We start from the raw sequence: 22,820 nt of genomic DNA, 5'->3' as shown, positions 1-22,820 counted from the left end.
ATATATATATTAGAGGCCCGATGCACAAAGATTCATGCAAGAATGGGCCTTCCTTCCCCTGGCTGCCGGCACCACCTTCACTCCGGCTGGAGCCGCCTTTCCACCTTCACTCCAGCCCGGAGCCACCTTTCTGCCTTCGTTCTGGCCTGGAGACAACTTTCCGCCTTCCCATGGTGCCCAGAGGCCCGGAGCGACTGGGCGGTGCGGAACACCTGCATTGTCGCCATGGCGACGATGCAAGCATCCCACCTCGCCCCTGGCTGCTTGGCACCTGTGTATGCAAATTAATCCACCATCTTTGTTGGGTTAATTTGCCTACTCACTCCTAATTGGCTGCTGGGTGTCGCAAAGGTACAGTCAATTTGCATCTTTCTCTTTTATTAGTGTGGATATTGATTTCAGAGAGGGAGAGGGGAGAGATAGAAACATCAATGATGAGAGAGAATCATTGATCAGCTGCCTCCTGCACACCCTCTACTGGAGATCGAGCCCACAACCAGGGCATGTGTCCTGACCGAAATCAAACCCAGGAACTTTCAGTCCACAGGCCGATGCTCTATCCACTGAGCCAAACCAGCTAGGGCTTAGCAGCTGCTTCTTGATTAGCCACTGTCACCAGGCTGCTGGGGGTGAGGGGAGATGTGTGCGTCTGTGCGTGCAGCACTTTAATACGTTTTGATTCATTTTAGGGACCTCGAGCAAGTAGCTTAGGCAACTCAATACCCACCTTTCTTCTCTAGTAGGAGACTACAAGTTCCTAGATCTCCTAAGTCAGTGGTTCTCAACCTTGGCTGCACATTAGAATCACCTGGGAATCTTTTTAAAATCCTGATTTCTGGGCCTCATCCTCCGGAAATTCTGTTTCTTTGTTACTAATGTTGTGGCCCCACCCCATAACAAAGAAACAGAATTTCCGGAGGGTGAGGCCCAGAAATTAGAATTTTACAAAGATTCCCAGGTGATTCTAATGTGCAGCCAAATTGAGAACCACTGTCCTAAGTGATTCTGACCTATGGCTCTTTGGCGTTAATCCTCCTTCAAAACTTGTATTTTTTTAGGTTACCATTGAACAACTAATGTTTGAAGAGAAGAACAAAGCTCAGAGGTTGCAGACAGAACTAGATGTCAGTGAACAAGTCCAGAGAGATTTTGTAAAGCTTTCTCAAACCCTTCAGGTGAGGCATTTGGGGAACCCTTAGAGCACCAAGGCACTTTAGGGGGTCCTGGTACCCAGGAGAACTCACCGCCCCTTGACTCCACCACTGACAATAGCTAATCCAGCCCAAACACCTGCCTGGTCATTCAAGCCAAAACCCAGGTGTGTACCTCAGACTTGTGCCCCTTTCCCTCTCTACCGTTGGTCCTTAAGAGTAAAGTGTGAAGTCCTTGGAATACCATGTAAGACCCTTCCCAACAAGGCCTATCCCTATGGTTTTTCACCTCTTTGCCTTATATTTTATATTCCATGTCCCAATGTATTTTAACTCCTTGTGGTTCCTTGCCCACAGTAGTCACTCTGGTAAGCCTCATTATCTCATCAGCGCCTGACTCCCCAGGCTCAGCTTAGCTTTGTCTTCCCTATAGACCTACAGAGCTAGGTCCTCACACTGGGCCACAGTGGTCCACCACCACCTCCATGCCGCTTGGCACACAGTGAGTGCCTACAGTGACATTTAGCATATTGTGCTGAGATTCTCTGTAAGTCCCCCTGCCCCCCCACCAACTGAACTGTGGGTTCTCAGGGGTCAGGTCTCATTCACATCCATGGTCCCAGCACCTTACACTGGGTCTGCTCCACAGCAGCTTTTGGGAATTGCTCCATCTCCTCTAAACCAATCAAAGTAACCTTCCAAAAATCTAGGCAGGAACCATGTGCACTTACCCTGTATTGTCTCTCCAGGTGCAGTTAGAGCGGATCCGGCAAGCAGACTCATTGGAGAGAGTCCGGGCAATTCTGAATGATACCAAACTGACAGACATTAACCAGCTTCCTGAGACATGACACCTTCACAGCAGGACTCTCGCCTGCACTTTGGGTTTTTAACTCATCTTTAGAGCAACATTAATTACTTACTCTTAACTAAAGAAGTCACAAAAAAGGAAGACTGGGGAGATGTGTTTCTAGTGGGAGAAGACTGTGCAGCACAGGAACAGCAAACAGCCAGGCTAATTTGCAGCAAAAAGACCTTTCAAGTGGGAACACTAGCGAGACCCCAGGCTTGACTCCAGATGTGGATCAGGTTCAGTGATGGAGAAAGTGCTGTTTCCTTGCCTGTTTATCCAACATTTCCCTAAAGCACCATCCAGTAGTGTTTGGAATTACATTTCCTGTTCATAGATATTGGAAGAGATCATTTTTTGTTGTATAGAGTACATCAGTAACAGTATTCAGCTAGCAAGACACGTGTAGTATGCTGTATGAGTATTTTATATTAAAATATGAAGTTTGAGAGCAGGCCATTGGCTAGTGACTGCATTTCCTAGCTCAGTGCTTTTTTAAAAAACTATTCTATCTTTCATTGGAGGATCTTAAATGCTACTGAAACTTGCCGGAGAATCAGAAGTTGTGGCAAACAAAACCAATTCAAGAACTGAATTATGAGAATTTGAAAACTTAGCTGGGGCTATACGTATTGGAAATTGAGGCTAAAGGAAAAGCACAAGAAACTGTTTGAAAGCACTTTTTCTGCTACTTGGATAAATTTCGTGGGCCCACAGGTACCAGGGTCAAACTGAACTGGTACCACCTGCTCTTGAAAACTGTTATTGGATCAGTGGGAAAAGATAATATTAACAAAACAAGCTGACAACATCTAGTACAAATTTATAAATCTGCTGCTTGCTTTTAACTCGAATCAATGGGCCGAAGTACTGTTTCAGAAGTGTCAAATACAAAATGGTGATAACTATGTTTGACAGGTACCAATTTTGTATTTTTCTTTTATAATTTAGACCTGGAGTGTGATAATGCTTATGAAGTTGGGAAAACCCCAGTCAGTCCGTTCATCAGTTTGGAAATCTGCTTTGTCATTCCTGTGAGGTTAGCTTTTCTTTGTGAAGAAAGCTTCAGTGAACAGGCTGCCTTGGCCGTGGCCGTATGGTGTTGCAGAAAGCAGAGAACGGTTCCTATTGGTTATTGACCTGCTGCAGGACTGTCAGCCAGTAGGAGTCTACATGGTTTCATTCATGATAGAGATGGTTCAAAGGTAAAATTGTTTTCAGATAATTTTTGTGATTGGTGTTATATAACAGCAGGGTACTTGAAGGACCCTTACAGTAATTAAATGGATTAAGTAGATTGTTTGGCTCATTTAAAGCCACCATCAACTTAGAGTTTAAAGTGAATTGTCATTGTTATAAATGAAGCTATTGTGGACTAGCCCGAAAGATCTTTACTTCTGTCTTCCATGGGACAAGATACAGACTACATACCTCATTCCTTAGGTTATTGTTGTAGTCTTGAATTCATGATTATGAATTTAAAAGTAAATACTAATTATGGAAATAGTGCTACAGGCTTGCCATGCATGAAACATTATTTTAATTGGTTTACAGTCCCTTTGTATAAAGTACTACTTGGTTTAAAGGAAACATTTATCCTCATTGAGTTACAGGGAATTTAATTCTAAAATACAATCTGTTTAAATGTTGTAAGTGTAAGACTGGTTCCTTGAATAAGCCCTGAGCTAATTTGTTTCAGAATATTAAAATTGGCACTATAATTCAGGATGGATGGGTAATTCATAATCTTCCTGAACTAAACTATAGGTCCCAGGGAACTGCTCTGCTGAGACAAGCTTGCAGATGTTTTTCTCAGTAAGATGGTACTGGGCCAATAAAATCATGATTAGGGAACCACTGGTAGTCTCTACTGTGGCAGATGCAGACTGTTGGAACCCACTTTGTTAAGAAAAATATCCTAGAAAAACCCAAACTGTTACTCTAGGTTTTGTTAACAATTTGTTTCTCGTATGAAGCAAACATTGTGCCACTATCCTGGTAAGAAACACTTTAATCTGGGTTTTCTGTGTAAGCGGGAAACTGATTTGAAGGCAGGATTTAGCCTGTCTGGACAAAAGAAAAGATCAGTTCGGTTTCACAAGTGTTCCTGTGTTTGTGTTCAGTCTGTACACATGTTTTTCTCACGCATGTCTAACATGATTTACCTCCTACCTGTTACCTGCCTTATGTGGCTTTTAATTGGCAGTCACTCGGCCATTTCTAGGCAGGTGCAGTATTACCTTTCAGAACTAATATGGGCAGGTAAAAAACATTACCCAACGCTAACAGAACAAAATCATATGCTGCATACAAAGTCTTTGTTTCTTTTTCCCTTTGAGGTCCTACATTTGTACCTTGTACTCACTTGTAACTCATATCAGGACACAGTGCACAGCCAAACTGAGCTCTCAAAGGTAATACTGCCTGTGGAAGTGAGCCAGCAGCGGCTTTGCAGTTGTGGATCCTGGGCTCGGCTCTAAGCAGATTTCAGATGTAACCGTTTGTTAACTGTACTGAAGGTGTGTCCTTAGGAAGAGAGTGTTCAAATTAAAAAAGCTGCTGCCTAGTATATTGTGTGGCCTTTTCCTTTGAATCCTTCCTTTTCAGAATCACATTTCTGGTGTTGGCACTTTAAAATGCAGCTCTTAATCTTGTTCAACTGTGGAGAAAACTCAAGGTTCTTGGGCTTTTAAAAAAATCCTAAGCCATTGCTGAACATAATCATCAACTTAAGCTTATATATAAGGCACATTCCAATTTTTAAGTAAAAGCATTTATTCAATAATTATAAAACAAGTAAAGTATGAAAATGATGAACAATATAACACCAAAGCTCATCCAAATGCCTCTTTATAAATAGATAATGCTACTGGCTTGTTTTACAGTTTGAGCTCAAGCCTTCACTTGTGTTAACTTTAGGTGCGACTGTTCCTGGTGGTGTCAGAAGTTGACATGATTTCGGATATCATTAATCTGCTTCACCATTTCTCTTATGTGTTCACCCCTGTAAAATCATAAAATCACTTTTGGGAACAGAACAAATGAGTAAGCCATAAAGAATTCAAACTAGTTAGTAATGTTGAAATTAGAAGTGCTTTGCTAAAATAAACAGGTTAACATTTCAGATGGATAGTAATGGTGTTTACTACTTATTTAAGGCTAACAACAGTGGCAAATAGTATTGCAACTGCTGGAAATATTTTTTAACATGTTCCCTGGGGACTACACCTTGACCACACAACAAAATCATATTACAATGAAGTCATCATCTCAAGTTCTTTATCACATGGCTCCTATTTCAGTAAACTTGACATACAAATGCCAAGTAATGTCAGCTGGGCAGAGAAAGGCTACTTTTGGCATATTTATTGCAAAGAAAAAGCTACCTCATAACAGCTGACTGTTAGTATTACTTACTCCTCCTTCAGGATGGACTGAATGCACTTCCGCTGGTAGGCACTGAGGGTAATGGTGGGTTTTTGAGGACTTAGTACCTTTTCCATCTTGCGCTGCTGATAGTCTTTTTTCATGGTAACCTTAAGTATCAAACAGAACATAGGTTTTTTGGCTGTGGTATGCTACATGTTTTCATGGTATCTTTTTACTTTTTAAATGTATTTTTGTTGTTGAAAAGTATTACAGATTTGCCCCCCCCCCCCTTTTTCCCCCTCATTGACTCCTTCCCCACTGCTGCCCCCTTCCCAGGCCTTCACTGCATTACTGCCTATGTCCATGGATTATACTTGTAAGTTCTTTAGTAAATCTCTTCCCACCTTCCCTACCCCCTCTGAGAATTTTTTATATTTTATGAAATAATTTTTACAGAACAAACATAAGTACAAAATTTAACAACCTATATTCATTCCTACCTGTTTGATGGCATTGCTCAAATGTCGAAGTTGATCAGGTATCAACTGTAATTCTTTCTTCATGTCTCTCTCACTATCAGAGAGAACTGGAAGCTGAGAATGAAAACTGTGAAGTACTTTTTTCATCCTTTAAAAAAGGCAAGAAAACATCTCAGCTTAAGATCTCTGCTACTTAGGGATGAATCTGGTGTCTATGAAGGGGGCACCACAGGATGACGGGGAAGGCATCACTGCACTGTCTTCCCTAACGCACCTCAGGAGAGGTAAGGGAGCCAGCTCCATTCCGCAGGCCTCGGGGAACACTCCAGGCCCACTTCGCATGGCACTGTTAATATCTGAGCACGTAGCACTAGTAGTACCTGAGCGGGGAACTGAATGTTGTACGACCACTGACCTGTTTGTGATATCTTCTTGTTTTTCTTTGGCTTCCTCATATTTGTCAGCTAAGCGCTCAGCCATTTCCCGCAGACTTTTCCTAATGGCAGAAAAAAAGAGACTCTTAAGGTCCATCTTGATGGTGACGCCAGCTAATGTGGTCTGGGTTTTAGGGCAAGATACAGTTCCAGTCGTCTGGAGCTTTTTTTTTTTTTTTTTTCTTCTCCTCCCCAATTTTGGCACTTACCTTTCCTCTCGACAATAATTGAGATCTTCAAGTTGTTTCTTTTTTTGGTCACATAATAATTTGATCCTTCAAAAGCAAAAAAAAAAAAAAAAAAAAAAAAAAGAAATGTAATGGGAAGCCAGGTCTAGGCCATTACACAGTGTCAGCTGCCCGCCAGGAGCTGGTGGTACGTGAGCAAAGGCCACCTACCTCCGCTGAATCTCCTCCTTGGCCAGGTCCTGTTTAAGAATGTACTGTTCTCTGAACACCTGGGTGGCTCTGCTGATGAGCTGAAGACATTCTTCAGGAGGAGGGGCTGTATCTTTTTCAGATGATCTTTAAAAAAAAGTTTCTACCATTACTTTCCTTTAGTTGAGTAAAACAACTAAAAATTGACTCAAGTCATAGCTGCTTTTTTCCCTTTTTATACTTCCTGTTTATCATTTTCAGGTGCCTCTCTATCCATTCTGTCTATTCACTAGCTGATTAAATATGTCCTATGTTTCTTCCAACTCCAACTTAGTAAAAAGTACATGAAATGAAATAAATAGCTGAGGAGAGAGAGGATGAACCAGTTCTTAAAACCTATAACCTATATCCCATACTTCAAAAATGCTGGATTTGCAACATTGCGTTGCAAAATGCTTCTTATATGCTTTTCAAAGGAATCCGGGGCTTCAGCTAGAATTCGGAGGGGAGACTCTGCCACTTCAACATCTCCTTGAGTACAAAGCAGGGGAGGAGACGCTGGATGGACTGTGCTTCTGCAAAATAAATGAAACAGAATCTACCATGAAGTCGCTTACTGTATCAGAGGAAAGCATTAGCCACATCTGCCCAGAATCTTAAGGAACTATTGAGTGGCACTGTGTGTGTGAGTACCAGGATGCACATTTCTGCCATGAAGACAGACCCTTGGGGAGCTACCCCCTTATTCTACCAATGCTACCATTTGTCAAAGCATTCTGGGCCCTGTCACTCCAAATTCTTTTTGTAAAGATGAAGGCAGCACAGGGTATAAATTCATCATGAACTTTTCTGCAAGGACTCGAGAGCCCGTTACAAGCCAGAGTCATAAACAAATGAATCACTCATTTCCTAGGTACAGTTTGGATTTGATCAAAACCAATATTCACCCAGATAACCACTAAATACTGTACTTACTCTCTATATATAACGACTTATAAAAATTACATTCACTCGAGTATTACAAATATTCACAATGGCAATTTCAGAAAGCTTGAAAGACTGCAAAAGTTAACACCATGGTGAGCGACTTACTCTGAATGCAACAATAATCTGGGAGTTTGTTAACAATATTACACTATAGACAACCTGTATTTTAGGGAGTTAGCAGAAAACATGATTTGAATGTATCTAGATAACTTAACATTTCAGTTTTCTTTTCCTCCGAGATTCACATTTTTATTCTGAAGTAACCCACTGTGTAGGTCTTATTTCACTAAAGGTAGGATGGGTTTTTAAAAATATGCTTGAGGCAAAAGGCAAAAAGGAATTTTTTCAGGGATTTTATTATGTTTATTCTTGCTAGAGTTTTTAGTCTCTTTTAGTGTAAGTAATACAAAATTGATAAGAGTTCTTTTGCTTTCCAAATAGTGTAACTTACCAATCTTCAAAGAGCATGGGAGTTCCTTGAAGGAGAGTAAATTAATGGCAGTATTTCAAACTGTGTCAGTATCTAAAAGTACATGCTTTGAAATGACACCAGGAGACTCAGGAAGGGGGGTGCCAGTGTTCAACACCGGTGGCTTATTCCTGCATTTATAAAACCCAGAATGACATTCCAGGGTTGCTGGAAAAACAAAACAACCACACAGCGCTTATAGCTTCACACGAGTGCTTTAAGAAGGAAGATTACGAGCTCAGCTATATACCACCAGACTTCCAGAGTTACACAGTCTATGACGTCCCTCTGAGCCTGGCAGAAATGGAGAAGTTAAAGTGTGAGCATGGCCTTGGGAGTGAGAAAGCCCTGTTTCCTTTTACAAGATGGGAATAATAGTGTGGTCCTTACAGGGTCGCTTTGGTTACAGGAGAAAATGCATGTAACTGCCTTACTTTTAAGTCTGGCACATAGTTAGAACATGATAATCATTGAATATAATTCATATTAATGGAGTTCGCTATTTTAGTATGCTTTCCCATACTTTGAAGTAAAGCTCTTGACTCTCAGGTAGCCAGAGAAGATATCATGCCTAAAACTAATCCTATTCTATCTTTCCAACCCTCATAAGAAGCCAAAGCATAATCCAAGTACCTTCAAGCTGTTTCTAAGGGCATTTTCCCAGTTTAGATCTTGCAGAATTAACAAGTTGTGTGGGGAACACAAAAAAGTACTTACAATAAAGGCCTTATGAGGCATTCATAGGTGCTGGTGATGCAGATCATCGTGGGCCCCAGGATGTCAGGGACAATCCAGAACCCTTGAATGGGAGCTGGCTGCCTGGAAACACACACAGGCACAGGGAAGTTATGAAATGGCAACCGCAGTGGATCCAAGTGTAATGAATGACATGGCTGAGGTTCGCCGCCTTCTCTGGCTGGGCTATCAGTTGCCTGGGACCTGCTCTTAGTGCAGTAACCTCAAAGGTGCTGACCTGGAAACCTGTAATACTCACAGCTTTGACTGGTTTGAAACATGCTGTCACTTAGCAGCCTAGAGGCCATTTGACTTATAAGTCACTCAGGAACCCAGAGCCTCATGATGCGCACTAACCTCAGCAGTTACCATGATTCCATGAAGTTATACGTGTCTTTCTCCCCAACTTGCACAGAAGCCCCAGCTGTCTCTGCCTAGCCCAGATTAAGTGCTCAGAAACTACTGACTGAATTCAGTCTATCTCACATGAAAAATCCCAGGCAGCCCAACACCTGTCACAGGACTTCATTTTCTGCGCACGGCTTGCATCTCCCTCTTAATCCTGGTTATTTCACTGGAGGAAATGTCTTTCCTGCCAACAGGCTACTCCACCTGCCCCAATGTTCATCCCACCCCCACAGCACACTTCCGCCCTGGACTGACAATGCCACTTCCTCTCACCTCTTCTGATCTCAACTCTGTAGTTTCAAAATCTCCTATTGTCTACCCTCTGCTTACAAACATGCTCATGTCTCTTCATTCAAAACTCTCCCCACTGTAATTTCAAGCTCCCCCTAACATAGTTTGTCTTCCCTTCTCTTTAGAATCAACAGACTTTAAATTGTAACCTATTAGAGGGGAGGTAGGTAAGGGGGAGTCTGGGAGGTTAAAAATTTTGTATTTTATATTTTCAGTGTGAAATCTACACACAGAAGAGTGCATACGTACACTCTGTAACCACTATCCAGGTCACCAATCAGAATGCTGCCGCTACCAGGGCGCTGATGCTACCCGATCCAGCCTTCCACTCCTTAGAGCAGTCACCACTATTCTGACTTTTATGATACTCACGCTCCTGCTTTGCTTCATAGTTTTCTATGTATTCCTTCCTAGGCGGTACTTTTACCTGTTTAATTTTACCTCCTGTTTTTGAAATGTAAGTAAGTGGAATTTTATTCTCTCTTTTCCCTGTTCACTTTTCACTCTGGTGCTCTCCTCCCCCACCTATGATTGTTTCCCTTCCAGTTCCAGATGAAGCCCCTGTACTGCCAAGTCTAGACTCCTGACTCCTTCCTGCTGCTGCCCACTGCCTGCTCCCTGAGGCACCCACCTCCCTGGCATCCTGACATCTTTTCCTTCAGGTTTCCTGTAGTCTTTCTGGCAGCCCTGGACTCGAGTTTCCTTCCTTGGCTGGGCTCCTCTATCCTGACTCACCGACTGTGAGAAAGTGTTGCTCAGACTCTCTTCACAGGTCTCTACTCATGCTAGGCTCCTTTCTGAGTAACCTTAACCATAGACACATTCCAAAGCTGACAATTCCCACATCCATACTGTTCTAGCCCAGATCATCCAAACACCAGAGACACATGGCCAACAGCCTACTGAGTGCCTCCACCTGGATGTGCCACAGGAACAGAAAACTCCAAGTGCCCCCATTAACATGTCTCCATCCTCCCAAACTTAACTTTCTCCTATGTCCCACGTGTCTTCAGGGGACCACATCTACCCAGTTATCCCAAGTAGGAACTTGGGAGTCATTCTAGACATTTCCCTTTATTTAGTCATCAAATATTGACTGAACACCCGCTAGGCACGTCAGACAGCGAGTATGCCAACAGGAGGGACAGTAAATGGCAGGACACAGATACGGTCTCTGCTCTCCTGAAACATACTCTAGCAGTGGTGACAGACATTAAACAAATACAGACGCCACCTTTAATGTACTATAGAGAAAACGGCGGAATAAGAGGAGAACCTGAGGTTAGACTGGGGAATCGAGGAGCCCCTTCTGAAGAACTGGTACTAAGTTAAGATCAGGAAGAACCAGTAGAGTTAGCCCAGTGAAGACAGCGAACTACAGCTGCAATTGGGACAAGACTTCCAGAGAGAGGACACAGTACGTGAGGGTCCTGAGACCGGGGAGCTCCAGATGATCATGGATGAACTGATACTCTTAGGGGTGAGTTGCATGTGAGTGTGATGCATACATGTATCTGGATTACTGGGGCAAACAACAGTTACCTGTGTAGACAAGGAGTTGGTTCTTACCTGCATGGCAATGGCTTTGTACAAAGGATGTGTTCCACAAAGCATTTCTGTTCTGTAGCAAGTTCCTGTAAACTATCCTTATCTTCTTCATCTACAAAGGAACACATTATCACATTACACAAGTTAACTGATGCACAAATGTCTCCAAATTAAAATGCTGACAATATTAATTAAAAGCAATTAAGTTCTTGTCAAACCGTTTTTTTTTTTTTTTTTTGGTTAATCCTCATGTGAGGATATTTTTTCCATTATTTTTTTTCTTTTTTCAGAGTGGAAGGGAGGAAGGGCAGGAGGTGGGTGGTTAGAGAAACATCAGTTGGCTGCCTTCCACATGTGCCCAGATTGGGGATCGAACCCACAACCTAGGTATCTGCCCTTGACTGAGAATTGAACCTGTGACCCTTTGGTTTGCAAGCTGGTGCTCTAACCACTGACCCACACCAGCCAGGGTAAATTTTTATTGTTTTAAGCCATTTATGGCTATTTATAATAGCAGCAATAGAAAGCTAATACAGAAAGCACTTGGTCTTCACCATGAAGTATGGCGTTAGCTGTGGATTTTTCAGTTGCCCTTTATCCGTTTGAGGAAGTGCCTTTCTATTACTAGTTTGTTGAGTATCTATATATATAAAAGCCTAAGTGACCGTTACGACCAGAGGATCGGATGACTGTCCAGTAGCTATGATGTGCACTGAGCACCAGGGGGCAGATGCTCAACGCAGGAGCTGCCCCCTGGTGGTCAGTACACTCCCACAGCCAACCTCCTGCGGTCCCTCCCCACAGCTGGCCAAGCTGAGGGACCCTACCCATTCATGAATCTGTGCACCAGGCCTCTAGTTTTTAACATGAAAGGCTATTAAATTTTCTTAAATGCATTTTCTCTATTAAGATAATCATGGTTTTTGTCCTTTATGCTATTGCTATGGTATATAATACATGGATTGAATTCTGGGTATTAAACTACTCTTGCATTCCTGGGATAAATCCCACTTAGTCATGGTATATGATGCTTTTTATATATTGCTGGATTTGGTTTGCTAGTATTTTGTCGAAGATTTTTCTATTCATATTCATGAGAGATATTTGTCTGTAGTTTTCTTGACATCTTTGTTTGGTTTTGGCATCAGGGTAATACCTCATAGAGTGAGTTAGAAAGTGTTCCTCTCCTATTTTTTGGAAGAGCTTATGAATAATTGATATTTATTCTTTAAACTAGAGGCCCAGTGCACAAAAATTTGTGCACTCAGGGGGCCCCTCAGCCCAGCCTATGCCCACTTGCAGTCTGGGACCCCTCGGAGGATGTCCATCTGCTGGCTTAGGCCCGCTCCCTGGGGGATTGGGCCCAAGCTGGCAGTCAGACATCCCTCTGGCAGCCCGGTAGCCCTCGGGGGATGCCCACTTGCCAACAGGGAGCAGGCCTAAGCCGCAGTTGGACATCCTTAGTGCTGCTGAGGCGGCGGGAGAGGCTCCCACCATGACCACCGCTGTACTGGCAGCCGTCAGCCTGGCTTGTGGCTGAGCAGAGCTCCCCCTGTGGGAGCGCACTGACCACCAGGGGGCAGCTCCTGCATTGAGCATCTGCCCCCTGGTGGTCAGTGTGTCATAGTGACAAGTCATTCCCAGTTGTTCTGCTGTTGGGGTCAGTTTGCATATTACCCTTTTATTATATAGAGTAGAGGCCTGGTGCACGGGTGGGGGCCGACTGGTTTGCCCTTAAGGGTGTCCTGGGTCAGGGTGGGGGTCCCCACTGGGGTGCCTGGCCAGCCTGGGTGAGGGGCTGAGGGCCGTTTTCAGGCTGCCCAAACCCCCTTCAGGGAGGGGGGTCCTGCTGGGGTGCCTGGCCAGCCTGGGTGAGGGGCTGATGTCTGTTTTCAGACTGACCAAGCCCCCTGGCGACCGAAGCTCCCAGCCTTTCATTTTTTTGTTTTTGTTTTTTTATTCACTCCAGCTCCATGGCCATGGCGACTGGAAGCAGGTATCTGGGGTTTATTTACCTTCTATAATTGAAACTTTGTTGCTTTGAGTGGAGCTCAGAGCCTCCGGGAAGCTTGGCTTCCTCCATCATTGGGGTAACCAAGTCTCCTGCTTGCTCCAGCTCTATGGCTGCTGGCCGCCATCTTGGTTGGGTTAATTTGCATATAGTTGCTCTGATTGGCTGATGGGCGTGGCTTAAGGTGTAGCGAAGGTACAGTCAATTTGCATGTTTGTCTATTATTAGGTAAGATGTGAAGCCAGTTTGTCCTGAACTTTTCTTTTTAGGTAGTTTTGTTTACTAATTCAATCTCTTTACTTGAATAGGTCTATTCAAATTTTCTACTTCTTCTTGAGTCAGTTTTGGTAATGTCTGTCTAGAAATTTGTCCATTTCATCTAAGTTATCTAATTGGCATACAGCTGTTCATAGTATCCTATTATAATCTTTTCTATTTCTGAAAGATCAGTAGTAATACCCCTATTTCATTCCTAACTGTCATAATTTGAGTCCTCTCTTTTATTTTTGCTCAGACTGGCTAAAGGTTTGTCAACTTTGTTAATTTTTTTCAAAGAACCAACTTTTGGTTTCATTAATTTTCTACTCCAAAATTATTTTTCTATTCCAAACTACTTAAAAATAAAGTTTTTATTGATTTCAGAGAGGAAGGGAAGAGATGGAAATATCAATGATGAGAATCCATGATTGGCTGCCTCTTGCATGCCCCCTACTGGGGAGCCAGCCTGAAACCTGAGCATATGTCCTGACTAGGAATCAAACCGACGAACTCTTGGTGCATGGGATAATGCTCAACCAACTGAACCACAAAGGCCAGGGTTTTTCTAAACTACTTTTTAATAGGATCCGTGAAACATACTGAAAAGCACAGAAAACTCACCTGATCCAAGAAATTTATGAAGTTTATGAATCCAAGTTAGTCCAACACTATGTACACCAGCTTCATGAGTACAGTGATATCTTGAGGGACACTTGGGATCTGCAAATGGAATCATTAATGATATAAAGAAAGCCAGTGGAAAACTGAAAATATTCACCCCAGCAGCCCAAAACACGTTTTCTGATGAAAATGATGGAAGATCAACAGGACATTTTTATTATGACACTATGTTAGGGGGTTTTTGAAATTTTAAAATCTGAATTTAACTTTCAAATATATTTTAGGTGTTTTAAAAAGTATGATGAATAAACACAATGCAAATGCATTATTTTCTAAATATTAACACAATAGAGTTCACCAAAATATAAACACTTGCTACCAGGTAATCATTTATGCCTTTCTGTTTATTTTTGTGCATTTATTTACAGGTGTTCAAAATAAAATGACTAGGATAGGTCTGCAGAAAACTTATGCATACATCTACTTACATGAAATTGGTGAAGCAAGTGCACTCCTATAGTACAGGTACACTAAAAGACTTCAGTACAACTGGTTAGTAAATAGTTCTGTCATAAGACAGTAAGGCAGGTATGAAAGGTAAAGCTTTACTTGTCTTGATAATGTTGATCCACAGATAATTTTTAAGTTTATTTTAAGTTCTACTTCCAATTTTTGTTTGACAATCACTTATATTTATACTAAAAAATATGAGCAGCTGTGCCCTAGCTGGTTTGGCTCAGTTGATAGAGCACCAGCCTGTGAACTGAAGGGTCCCAGGTTTGATTCCCGGTCAAGGTCACATGCCCAGGTTGCAGGCTCGATCCCCAGTAGGGGATGTGCAGTAGGCAGCAAATCAATGATTCTGTCATTATTGATGTTTCTCTCTAACTCCCTCTCCCTTCCTCTCTGAAATCAATAAAAATATATTTTAAAAAATATATGATCGCCGAAACCGGTTTGGCTCAGTGGATAGAGCGTCGGCCTGCGGACTGAAGGGTCCCAGGTTCGATTCCGGTCAAGGGCATGTACCTGGGTTGCGGGCACATCCCCAGTAGGAGATGTGCAGGAGGAGGCAGCTGATTGATGTTTCTGACTCTCTATCTCTCTCCCTTCCTCTCTGTAAAAAATCAATAAATTAAAAAAAAAATTATATGATCAGTTATGTAATTTTAATGAAATTTTCTATACTTCTTTTGAGCCCTAGTATTAGTAAGACCATTCTGAGACTAAAAGAGGAGCTCTTAAATACTGATTATTATTTACAAACTAGTGGCCCAGTGCACGAATTTATGCACATTTAAAGGAAATTAATTAGAAGAAATATTTTAATATCGCTATTCGCCCTTTCTCTATAATAGAAGTGTCAATCAAATTCATGATCAACAATGAGAGATGGAAACACACGCATGCAATTTACGCCAGTGAGAGCTTTATATGTATTGCACATGCACTAGTCAACTTAGCCTTTTATAGATATAGAATAAACTTGCTTAATTAGACCTGCTTTCTGATTTAGCTAAACTTTTTCCAGCCCAGTGAAGCACCCCAACTTCTCTTTCAGGTAATTGTCAGCAACACAGCAGTAAATATCAACACAAAGCAGATTATTATTGTAGATCACGCAGGGAGAACAAAGGGTAAAATATTTAACTGCAGCAGTGTTTGACTATATTCTGCGCAGTGAGAAAACCTGAAGTCATTTTCAAGGTCCATCATTTCTTCTATTCAGTCGGGTCAAGTTTCTAAACTTTCTAAATTTCTGTTTTCTGGCTAATGAAAAGAAAATAGGATTCTACTGAGTCTCCTATCTACCTACTCCAAGACTTCTGTGAGGATCAAATGAGATGAGGCACGGGAAAATGCTTCACAGACATTTGGTTAAAGTGTGAAATATTTGTACCTGGCTATAAAGCAAGTCATATTCCTGGGCTGAAGAAACTCCAAGGAGGCTAGTTGTCGCTAGGGAGAGGAAGCCAGGCGTTGCTACATGACATCATTACCCAGACGAACACTTAGCATATTAGCCATATATATATATATATATATATATATATATATATATATATATATATATATTTCTGTGACTCAAGATTTTAAAAATAGTAGATAACTAAATCAAGATATAGAAATAAGTATACACTAAAGCTGATTTAAGATGGTAACTGTCATCCATAAGCCCCTAAATTAAAAATTTCTTTTATCAGACAGCCTCACTTTCTTACTGTTGACTTTATAGTATGTACATGTTGTATAGTGGATGTTAAATTATTATTATCTTGTTTTATATGCTGGGGTTCTGCATAATACTCTGAAAAAAGCATTGTGCTGTAAGAAGTTTAAAAATTCCTGGTCTATGGCAATCATTTCTCTGAACAATAAATATTGAAAAGCTTCTTTTCATCTGCCCATACTTGAGACGTAAGGCTCAAATCATCAGGTCTGCTATCGTGTAGAATGGCATTTCAAAATGTGTCTGTTGTGCTAAAGTCAGAAAAATGTTAATATTGGGATGTAACAGGAATCTGTTATGAAAAAAGGTAACATTAATATCTGAAGTAGGAAATTTAGATACCCCCCAACATGTTATATGTAGTTATTTCACTTATGTCATTAAAAATATGAATGTTTCAGTGATTGTAATATACCTTACATACAATTATGAACAAGTCAAGAATTAGTTTCACATATGAGAATGTTAATTCTCAGAAGAACTACGATAACAATGCCTACATTTAAGATTTCCCAAAGATACACATCTGTACCTTTTTTTTAACTTTTAAAAAATTGACTGACTTTGGGGGCGGGGGGAGAAGAAAGAGAGAGAGAGAGAAAAGGCATCAATTTGTTACTCAATTTATTTATGCATTCACTGGTTGATTCTTGTATGTGCCCTGACTAGGGATTGAACCCGCAACCGTGGTGTATCAAGATGACACTAACAAACTGAATTAGCTGGCCAGGGCACATATGTAGCTTTATAAGGAAACCAATTAGTTTATATTACTTTACCTTATAGGTTCAATTTCCTCATCTATAAAGCAAAGTTCCAAGACTTAATATATTTAGACTATCTCTCCCAATACTGTTTAATTAGACATACCCAATGAGTTCTCTTTCCTGGTTTATTATATAAAGACCCCTTAAATGTTTTGGCTATACTTTAATACAGAGTCAAAGTCATTATTACCAAACCTACCCAAAATGGTTAGTGGGACTCTAAGCAGATTAAATCAGGCTGCTCTAAGACTGAACTCCCTCTCTCCACACTGCACAGAAGAAAATTTTGAAAGATACACCTAGTTATTCCAGGCTGAATAAGCTTTTGTTCCTCCTTCTTCACTGAGAAGACAAGATCTAGAGGAGACTGAGAAAGGGTGGAGGGGCAAATAAAATTACAGAATTTTTGTGTTAGAAGGGAACTTAAAGATCATTTGATGTTATCCCTGTTGTTTTCAGACGAGAAAACTGAAGACCAAGGTTGAGTAAATGTCCACTACTATAGAGCCTATTAATGTTAGAGCTGTAACTAAAACCTAGGACACTCCAGACTTCTAGTCACACTCTCTTTCCACTCAGCCACTCTGAACAACATGCTCTTTAACTGTCTCATCTGTTTATCCAAGACCTCCCTAGGTAAACAGAGATAAGTTGCCAGAATGATCTGGAACCAACCAGGTAAATTAAAACAAAAGATAAAAAGGGTAACATTCAAACTGGATCTGATTATAACAAGATGTGTTCTAAAAAATGAAAGATATTTTAAAGAGCTATCTTAATATCAGTATATTATAATTTGATTTTTTAAAGTTTATTAAAGTTTGTATATCCTTAAGTATTTGAAGCATGAAATATCTACCTTTGACTGAACCAGGAAAAATTCACTGTTATAAATGTGGGTAGATCCAGACTAAAGACCACTATTTTCAAACTTGGAAAATTTGCTCAGTCTTTCTTGGATCTAAAGAGTAATATATGACTAAAAGGACAAAAGAAGCCAGTCTAATTTTTAAAGCCTGGAACCACAGAACAAATAAATTATACAGGGACAGTCTATGACAGTTTTAGTATAAATACAATAAAATAAAAGAATTAAATTTAGTGAATAGCCAAAACACTAATTTGAAAAAATATATACACCCCTATGTTCACTGCAGTATTACTTACAATAGCCAAGATATGAAAGCAACCCAAATGCCCATCAATAGATGATGAAATAAAGAAGATGTGGTACATAAATACAATGGAATATTACTTGCCATAAAAGAATAAAATCTTACCATTTTTGGCAACATGAATAGACTGAGAGAGTATTATGCTAAGTGAAGTAAGGCGGAAAAAGACAAATACTGTATGACTTCACTTAGATGTGGACTGTAAAGAACAAACAAAACAGAAACAGATTCATAGATAAAGAGAATAAACTGAGGGTTGCCAGAGGGGAGGGGGATGGGTGAAAAAGATGGAGATGAAGAAAAGCAAATTGGTAGTCATAGAATAGTCATGAGTATCTAAAGTAAAGTATAGGGAATCTATATATATAAAAGGTTAATATGCAAAGTGTCCCCTAGGGAGTTTGACCGGGAGAATGGGAGTTCGATCGCTCGCTATGATGTGCGCTGACCACCGGGGGGTGGCACGGAACATAGTAGGCAACCAGCGGCGGGGTGCTGAGGGAGCCAGGGAAGGAGGAGGCAGGGAGGTGGGGGGGTGGGGAACATGATCGGCCCTCATCACAGGCCAGGCCTAGGGACCGTACCCGTGCATGAATTTCATGCACCGGGCCTCTAGTATAATCAATAATATTGTACACACTTGCCAGAATGGCTACCATTAATAAAGCAACAAACAAGTGCTGGCGAGGATGTGTAGAAAAGGGAACCCTAGTACACTGTTGGTGGGAATGCAGACTGGTGCAGCCACTGTGGAACAGTATGGAGGTTCCTCAAAAAATTAAAAATGGAACTGCTGTTTGACCCAGACATCCCCTTCTGGGAATATATCGTAAGAATTCCAAAACACCAATCAGAAAGGATATATGCACCCCTATATTCCTAGCAGCATTATTTATAATAGCTAAGATCTGGAAACAGCCCAAGTGCCCATCAGTAGATGAATGGATAAAAAAGCTGTGGTACACACCCTGGCTGGTGTGGCTCAGTTGGTTGAGCATCATCCCGTGCTCCAAAAGGTTGCCGGTTTGACTCCTGGTCAATGACACATGCCCAGGTTATGGGCTTGATCCCTAGTACAGGGTGTGCAGGAGGCAGCTGATCAATGTTACGCTCTCAGATGGATGTTTCTCTCTTGCTCTACATTCCTCTATCTCTTAAAAATCAATGTTTTTTAAACTATTCTTTAAAAAAAAAAAAGCTGTGGTACATTTACACAATGGAATGCTATGTGGCTGTAAAAGACAGAGCTCTTACCCTTTGTGACACCATGGATGGACCTGGACATTATTATGCTAAGCAAAATATGCCAGTTAAAGAACGATAAATATCACACGATCTCACTTATATGTGGAATCTAATGAACAAAATAAATTGATGAACAAAATAGGTCCAGAGGCATGGATGCATGGAACAAAATGACAGATCTCAAATGGGAGGTGGGGGCGGAGGGATGGGAAGAGATTAACCAAAGAATATACTAGTGTATGCATATATGTATAACTTATGGACACAGAAAATAGTGCAGGGAAGGTCTAAGGTGGAGGAAGGGAGACTGGGTGGACAGGGGCAAAGGCCGGAACCTGGGGGGCTTCCGTAATACTGTCATCAATTTTTAAAAATGTAAACAGAAAAATAAATAATAATGATGATATTGTAATAACTATGTGCCAATTGGGTACTAGAATTATTAGGGGCGGGTGTGGTGTCTTTTCTAACCGCCTGAAACTAATATAAAATAAATAAAATGTAAACTGTAATTGAAAAAAATACTTTACCTTTGTGAAGTTTGATTGGACAAGAGAAGTCGGAATCAAAGGGATCCTCCTCTCCAGACGCCAGTTTCAGGGCAAGCTCCAACTCCACACACTCAAACACATACAGAGAAGGAATGAGGTCGGTCCTGGAATCCCAGGACTTTTCTGACTGTAAAAAAAAGCCTATTTTTAGTCTTTCATGTCTATGTGAAAATGTACACAATGAAAAACAAAAGCAAAAAGCTGGATCAAATAGTGCTTTCAAATTCTTAATTCCACCCCCTATTCTGACAGTGTCTTTATAGTCTTCAAAGAGAAAAAAGTCTCCCTTCTTTTAGAAAGACAGGAATAAGCAAGTTCAGAGAAGAGCTAAATCAGTGACTCAAAGTTCTTTATATTTGTCACCGAAGATTGCCAATTTGGTAGAGTTAAGAAAGAAATATGTAGGTTGGTGGATCAAGTAAGTTGGGCACCTTCTAACTTCTTCCCATTTAAATTTTTAAGATTAACTTCGTTCAATAACCAAAATATATAGAGGTGTCAGATAACAAATGAAATTCCTCATCTAAGCATTTATGTTGGTACAGGATGTAAACTAGGTGCCAGAGATACAAATGTGCACACACACTAGGCTGACTTACTGTTTGGTCATCTTCTTCTTCGCCTTCCAGCACAACGCAGTGATAGAGCATTCCTGACTCGGTAGCAATCACTAAGATGTTGGGGACACAGGGTAGGCAGAGTATAGCACAAGCATCATAACCATAGTTATCTTCAGCCGCAGGATGCATAGGCAATGGACCTAACAGCTTTCCGATATTCCCAGGGCTACAGAAAGAGTGAAACATATTTGGGTGAAAAAATATTGGTGCTGTAAGCTTTATTCTCTTTTCAAAATATACATACATGACAGCATGTTAAACCATTAACTATTATCTCTGTTCTGATGACTCTCAACTTTTTTCTTCTGAAATGTTGCTTATCTTCGGGGCTCCAGACCCACATATTTAATTGAATTAGATAAATACATTTACTGAGAGCTACATGACACCCCCACAGAACTGACATTTAACCAGAATTACTCTACCATGTGATACTAGTAAGTGTAACAAAAGCTTTACTGAGAAATACAGAAAGGTACAAAAAAAGTGAGGTGTATAAAAATGGCATCACAGTCAGATCAGTGGAGAAAGTATATTCTGGGAAGGGGTGGTAAACACCCCAAGCTAAGGAGCAGCATATACAAAGTCCTGAGGCATGAAAGACAAGGAATTAGCAAGAAGGAAACTGAGCTTAGTGTGATGGGAGGCGAAGTACAAAGTCTAAGGCAACAAAGAAGTGAAGCAGATTTTCAGGACTGGCTTACAAAGCAGATGATCTCTATGGCATGTTAGAGAGCGCAGAGTCTATCTGCTGGGGGACAGTGTGTCGCTTGAGGTTTAAATCAAGAGGGATGGAGCTTCACTCTACTAAGATTCATCTGGTAGTGAGAGTAGTAAGGAGAATGACATGGAGAGAACCTTTAAGAAGGACCCAGGCAGAAGATGATGAGGGTCTGAAGGAAGGACAAGGGAATAGAGAGAAGGATGTATCAAGAAATTTTCATGTTAAAATCAATAGAATGTTGGAACTGGACTGATGTAAGATAATGTAGATGACTTTTAGGTTTGGGAATAAGATTATTAGGTAGATCATAGTGTAGACAAATGAGGGAGAGAGTAATAATGTTACACAAGTCTCCTGAGAGAGATCATGTGTGGAAGGCAGAGAATACTTCTGTCAAGGAAAATGCAATTAGTAGTGAAGCCTTACCATTCTGCAATCTATCAAGCTCTTTAGTTTTTCTCATCTTTATAATTTTGCATTCTCTCTCTCTCTTCCCTGTAACTACTTAAAAAAAAAAAAAGAATTTACTGCGGTGATATTGGTTAATAAAATTATATGGGTTTCAGGTGTACAATTCTATTATGTCCTCTTTCCCCCAAATTAGCTGCCCTTCCTGATCTCAGTATTTATTAATGGCTCACTACCATATCCAAACAATAACTAAGTCTTATTGATCCTTCTTTTGTAGTATCTGCTATGTTCATTTCTCCCTTTGCATTACAACCATCGCAGTTCAAACTCTTGTAGACTTTTAAGATAAATTTTACAACAGCTTCTTTAAAAGTCTCTCTGAAAAACAAAAACAAATGCCTGGCCAGTGTGGCTCAGTGTTGGAGCTTCGACCAATGAACCAGGAGGTCATGGTTTGATTCCTGATCAGGGCACATGTCTGGGTTGCAGGCTCGATCCCAGTGTGGGGCGTGCAGGAGGTGGCGGATCAATGATTCTCTCTTATCATTGATGTTTCTATCTCTCTCCCTCTCCCTGAAATTAGTAATAAAAAAAAAAAATTTTAAAAAAGTCTCTCTGCTCCAGTCCCTTCCCTAACCAATTATTTTATCTTCTCCTGCTGAGAAACCATCACTACATTCTTACTACCCCATTCCTACAGAAAAGACCCACATTCCTTAACTAAGTGTTTAAATCCATCAACTTCTCCCTTGGCAGATATTTCTAGCTTTATCATTTAATTTTCCCTACCAGAATCCTCTCCTCTAGCCCCAAATGTCTCATTGAACCTTGAATGACACTTGCATTTTTTACTTTCATACTCTACACTTCATGCTTCCCCGGTAATTAAAATGCTCTTACCCTTTCTTGATGCTTCATTTAATCCCGCATTAGACCTTTAAGTCCCACATAACATCAGTGCTTCTCTATGAAAATTTCTGTAACTTCTTCAATCAGAATAATCTCTCTTTCTTCTGGGTTCTTACTGTATTTGTACTGATGTGGTAATTATCTTTTCTTGTGTATGTATGTCTTTTTCCCACAGCTGGGACATAAGACACCAGATTACC

General features: G+C 40.8%; 2 protein-coding genes across 10 annotated transcripts in view; one reads left to right on the top strand and one right to left on the bottom strand.

Moving 5' to 3' along the window:
• The window catches only part of RABEP1 (rabaptin, RAB GTPase binding effector protein 1), a 113,392-nt gene extending 108,822 nt beyond the window's left edge, over positions 1 to 4,570 (top strand). The window contains 2 exon segments of the mRNA XM_023744058.1: positions 1,059 to 1,175; positions 1,901 to 4,570. Coding sequence (XP_023599826.1) covers positions 1,059 to 1,175; positions 1,901 to 2,002 — 219 coding nt within the window. The 3' untranslated portion in view covers positions 2,003 to 4,570.
• Positions 4,571 to 4,758: 188 nt separating this feature from the next.
• The window catches only part of NUP88 (nucleoporin 88), a 32,403-nt gene continuing 14,341 nt past the window's right edge, over positions 4,759 to 22,820 (bottom strand). For 6 of the 9 annotated variants that reach the window (XM_006102739.2, XM_014468078.2, XM_023744062.1 and 3 more), the window contains 12 exons: positions 20,556 to 20,742; positions 19,936 to 20,083; positions 13,989 to 14,087; positions 11,120 to 11,210; positions 8,834 to 8,935; positions 7,077 to 7,235; positions 6,682 to 6,807; positions 6,493 to 6,558; positions 6,265 to 6,345; positions 5,871 to 5,997; positions 5,419 to 5,537; positions 4,759 to 5,005 (listed from right to left, as the gene is read on the bottom strand). In XM_006102739.2, the coding sequence (XP_006102801.1) occupies positions 4,942 to 5,005; positions 5,419 to 5,537; positions 5,871 to 5,997; positions 6,265 to 6,345; positions 6,493 to 6,558; positions 6,682 to 6,807; positions 7,077 to 7,235; positions 8,834 to 8,935; positions 11,120 to 11,210; positions 13,989 to 14,087; positions 19,936 to 20,083; positions 20,556 to 20,742 (1,369 nt within the window). In that variant the 3' untranslated portion in view covers positions 4,759 to 4,941. The remainder of the gene's footprint in view (positions 5,006 to 5,418; positions 5,538 to 5,870; positions 5,998 to 6,264; positions 6,346 to 6,492; positions 6,559 to 6,681; positions 6,808 to 7,076; positions 7,236 to 8,833; positions 8,936 to 11,119; positions 11,211 to 13,988; positions 14,088 to 19,935; positions 20,084 to 20,555; positions 20,743 to 22,820) is intronic. The other 3 variants (XM_014468077.2, XM_023744059.1, XM_023744061.1) reach the window with 3 other exon arrangements.

The sequence above is a fragment of the Myotis lucifugus genome, unplaced genomic scaffold (assembly GCF_000147115.1).
Source record: "Myotis lucifugus unplaced genomic scaffold, Myoluc2.0 scaffold_426, whole genome shotgun sequence".
In the NCBI taxonomy this organism is placed as follows: Eukaryota; Metazoa; Chordata; class Mammalia; order Chiroptera; family Vespertilionidae; genus Myotis; species Myotis lucifugus.
The sequence above is the reverse complement of the archived record's forward strand: the minus strand, read 5'-3'. Positions and strand labels throughout refer to the sequence as shown.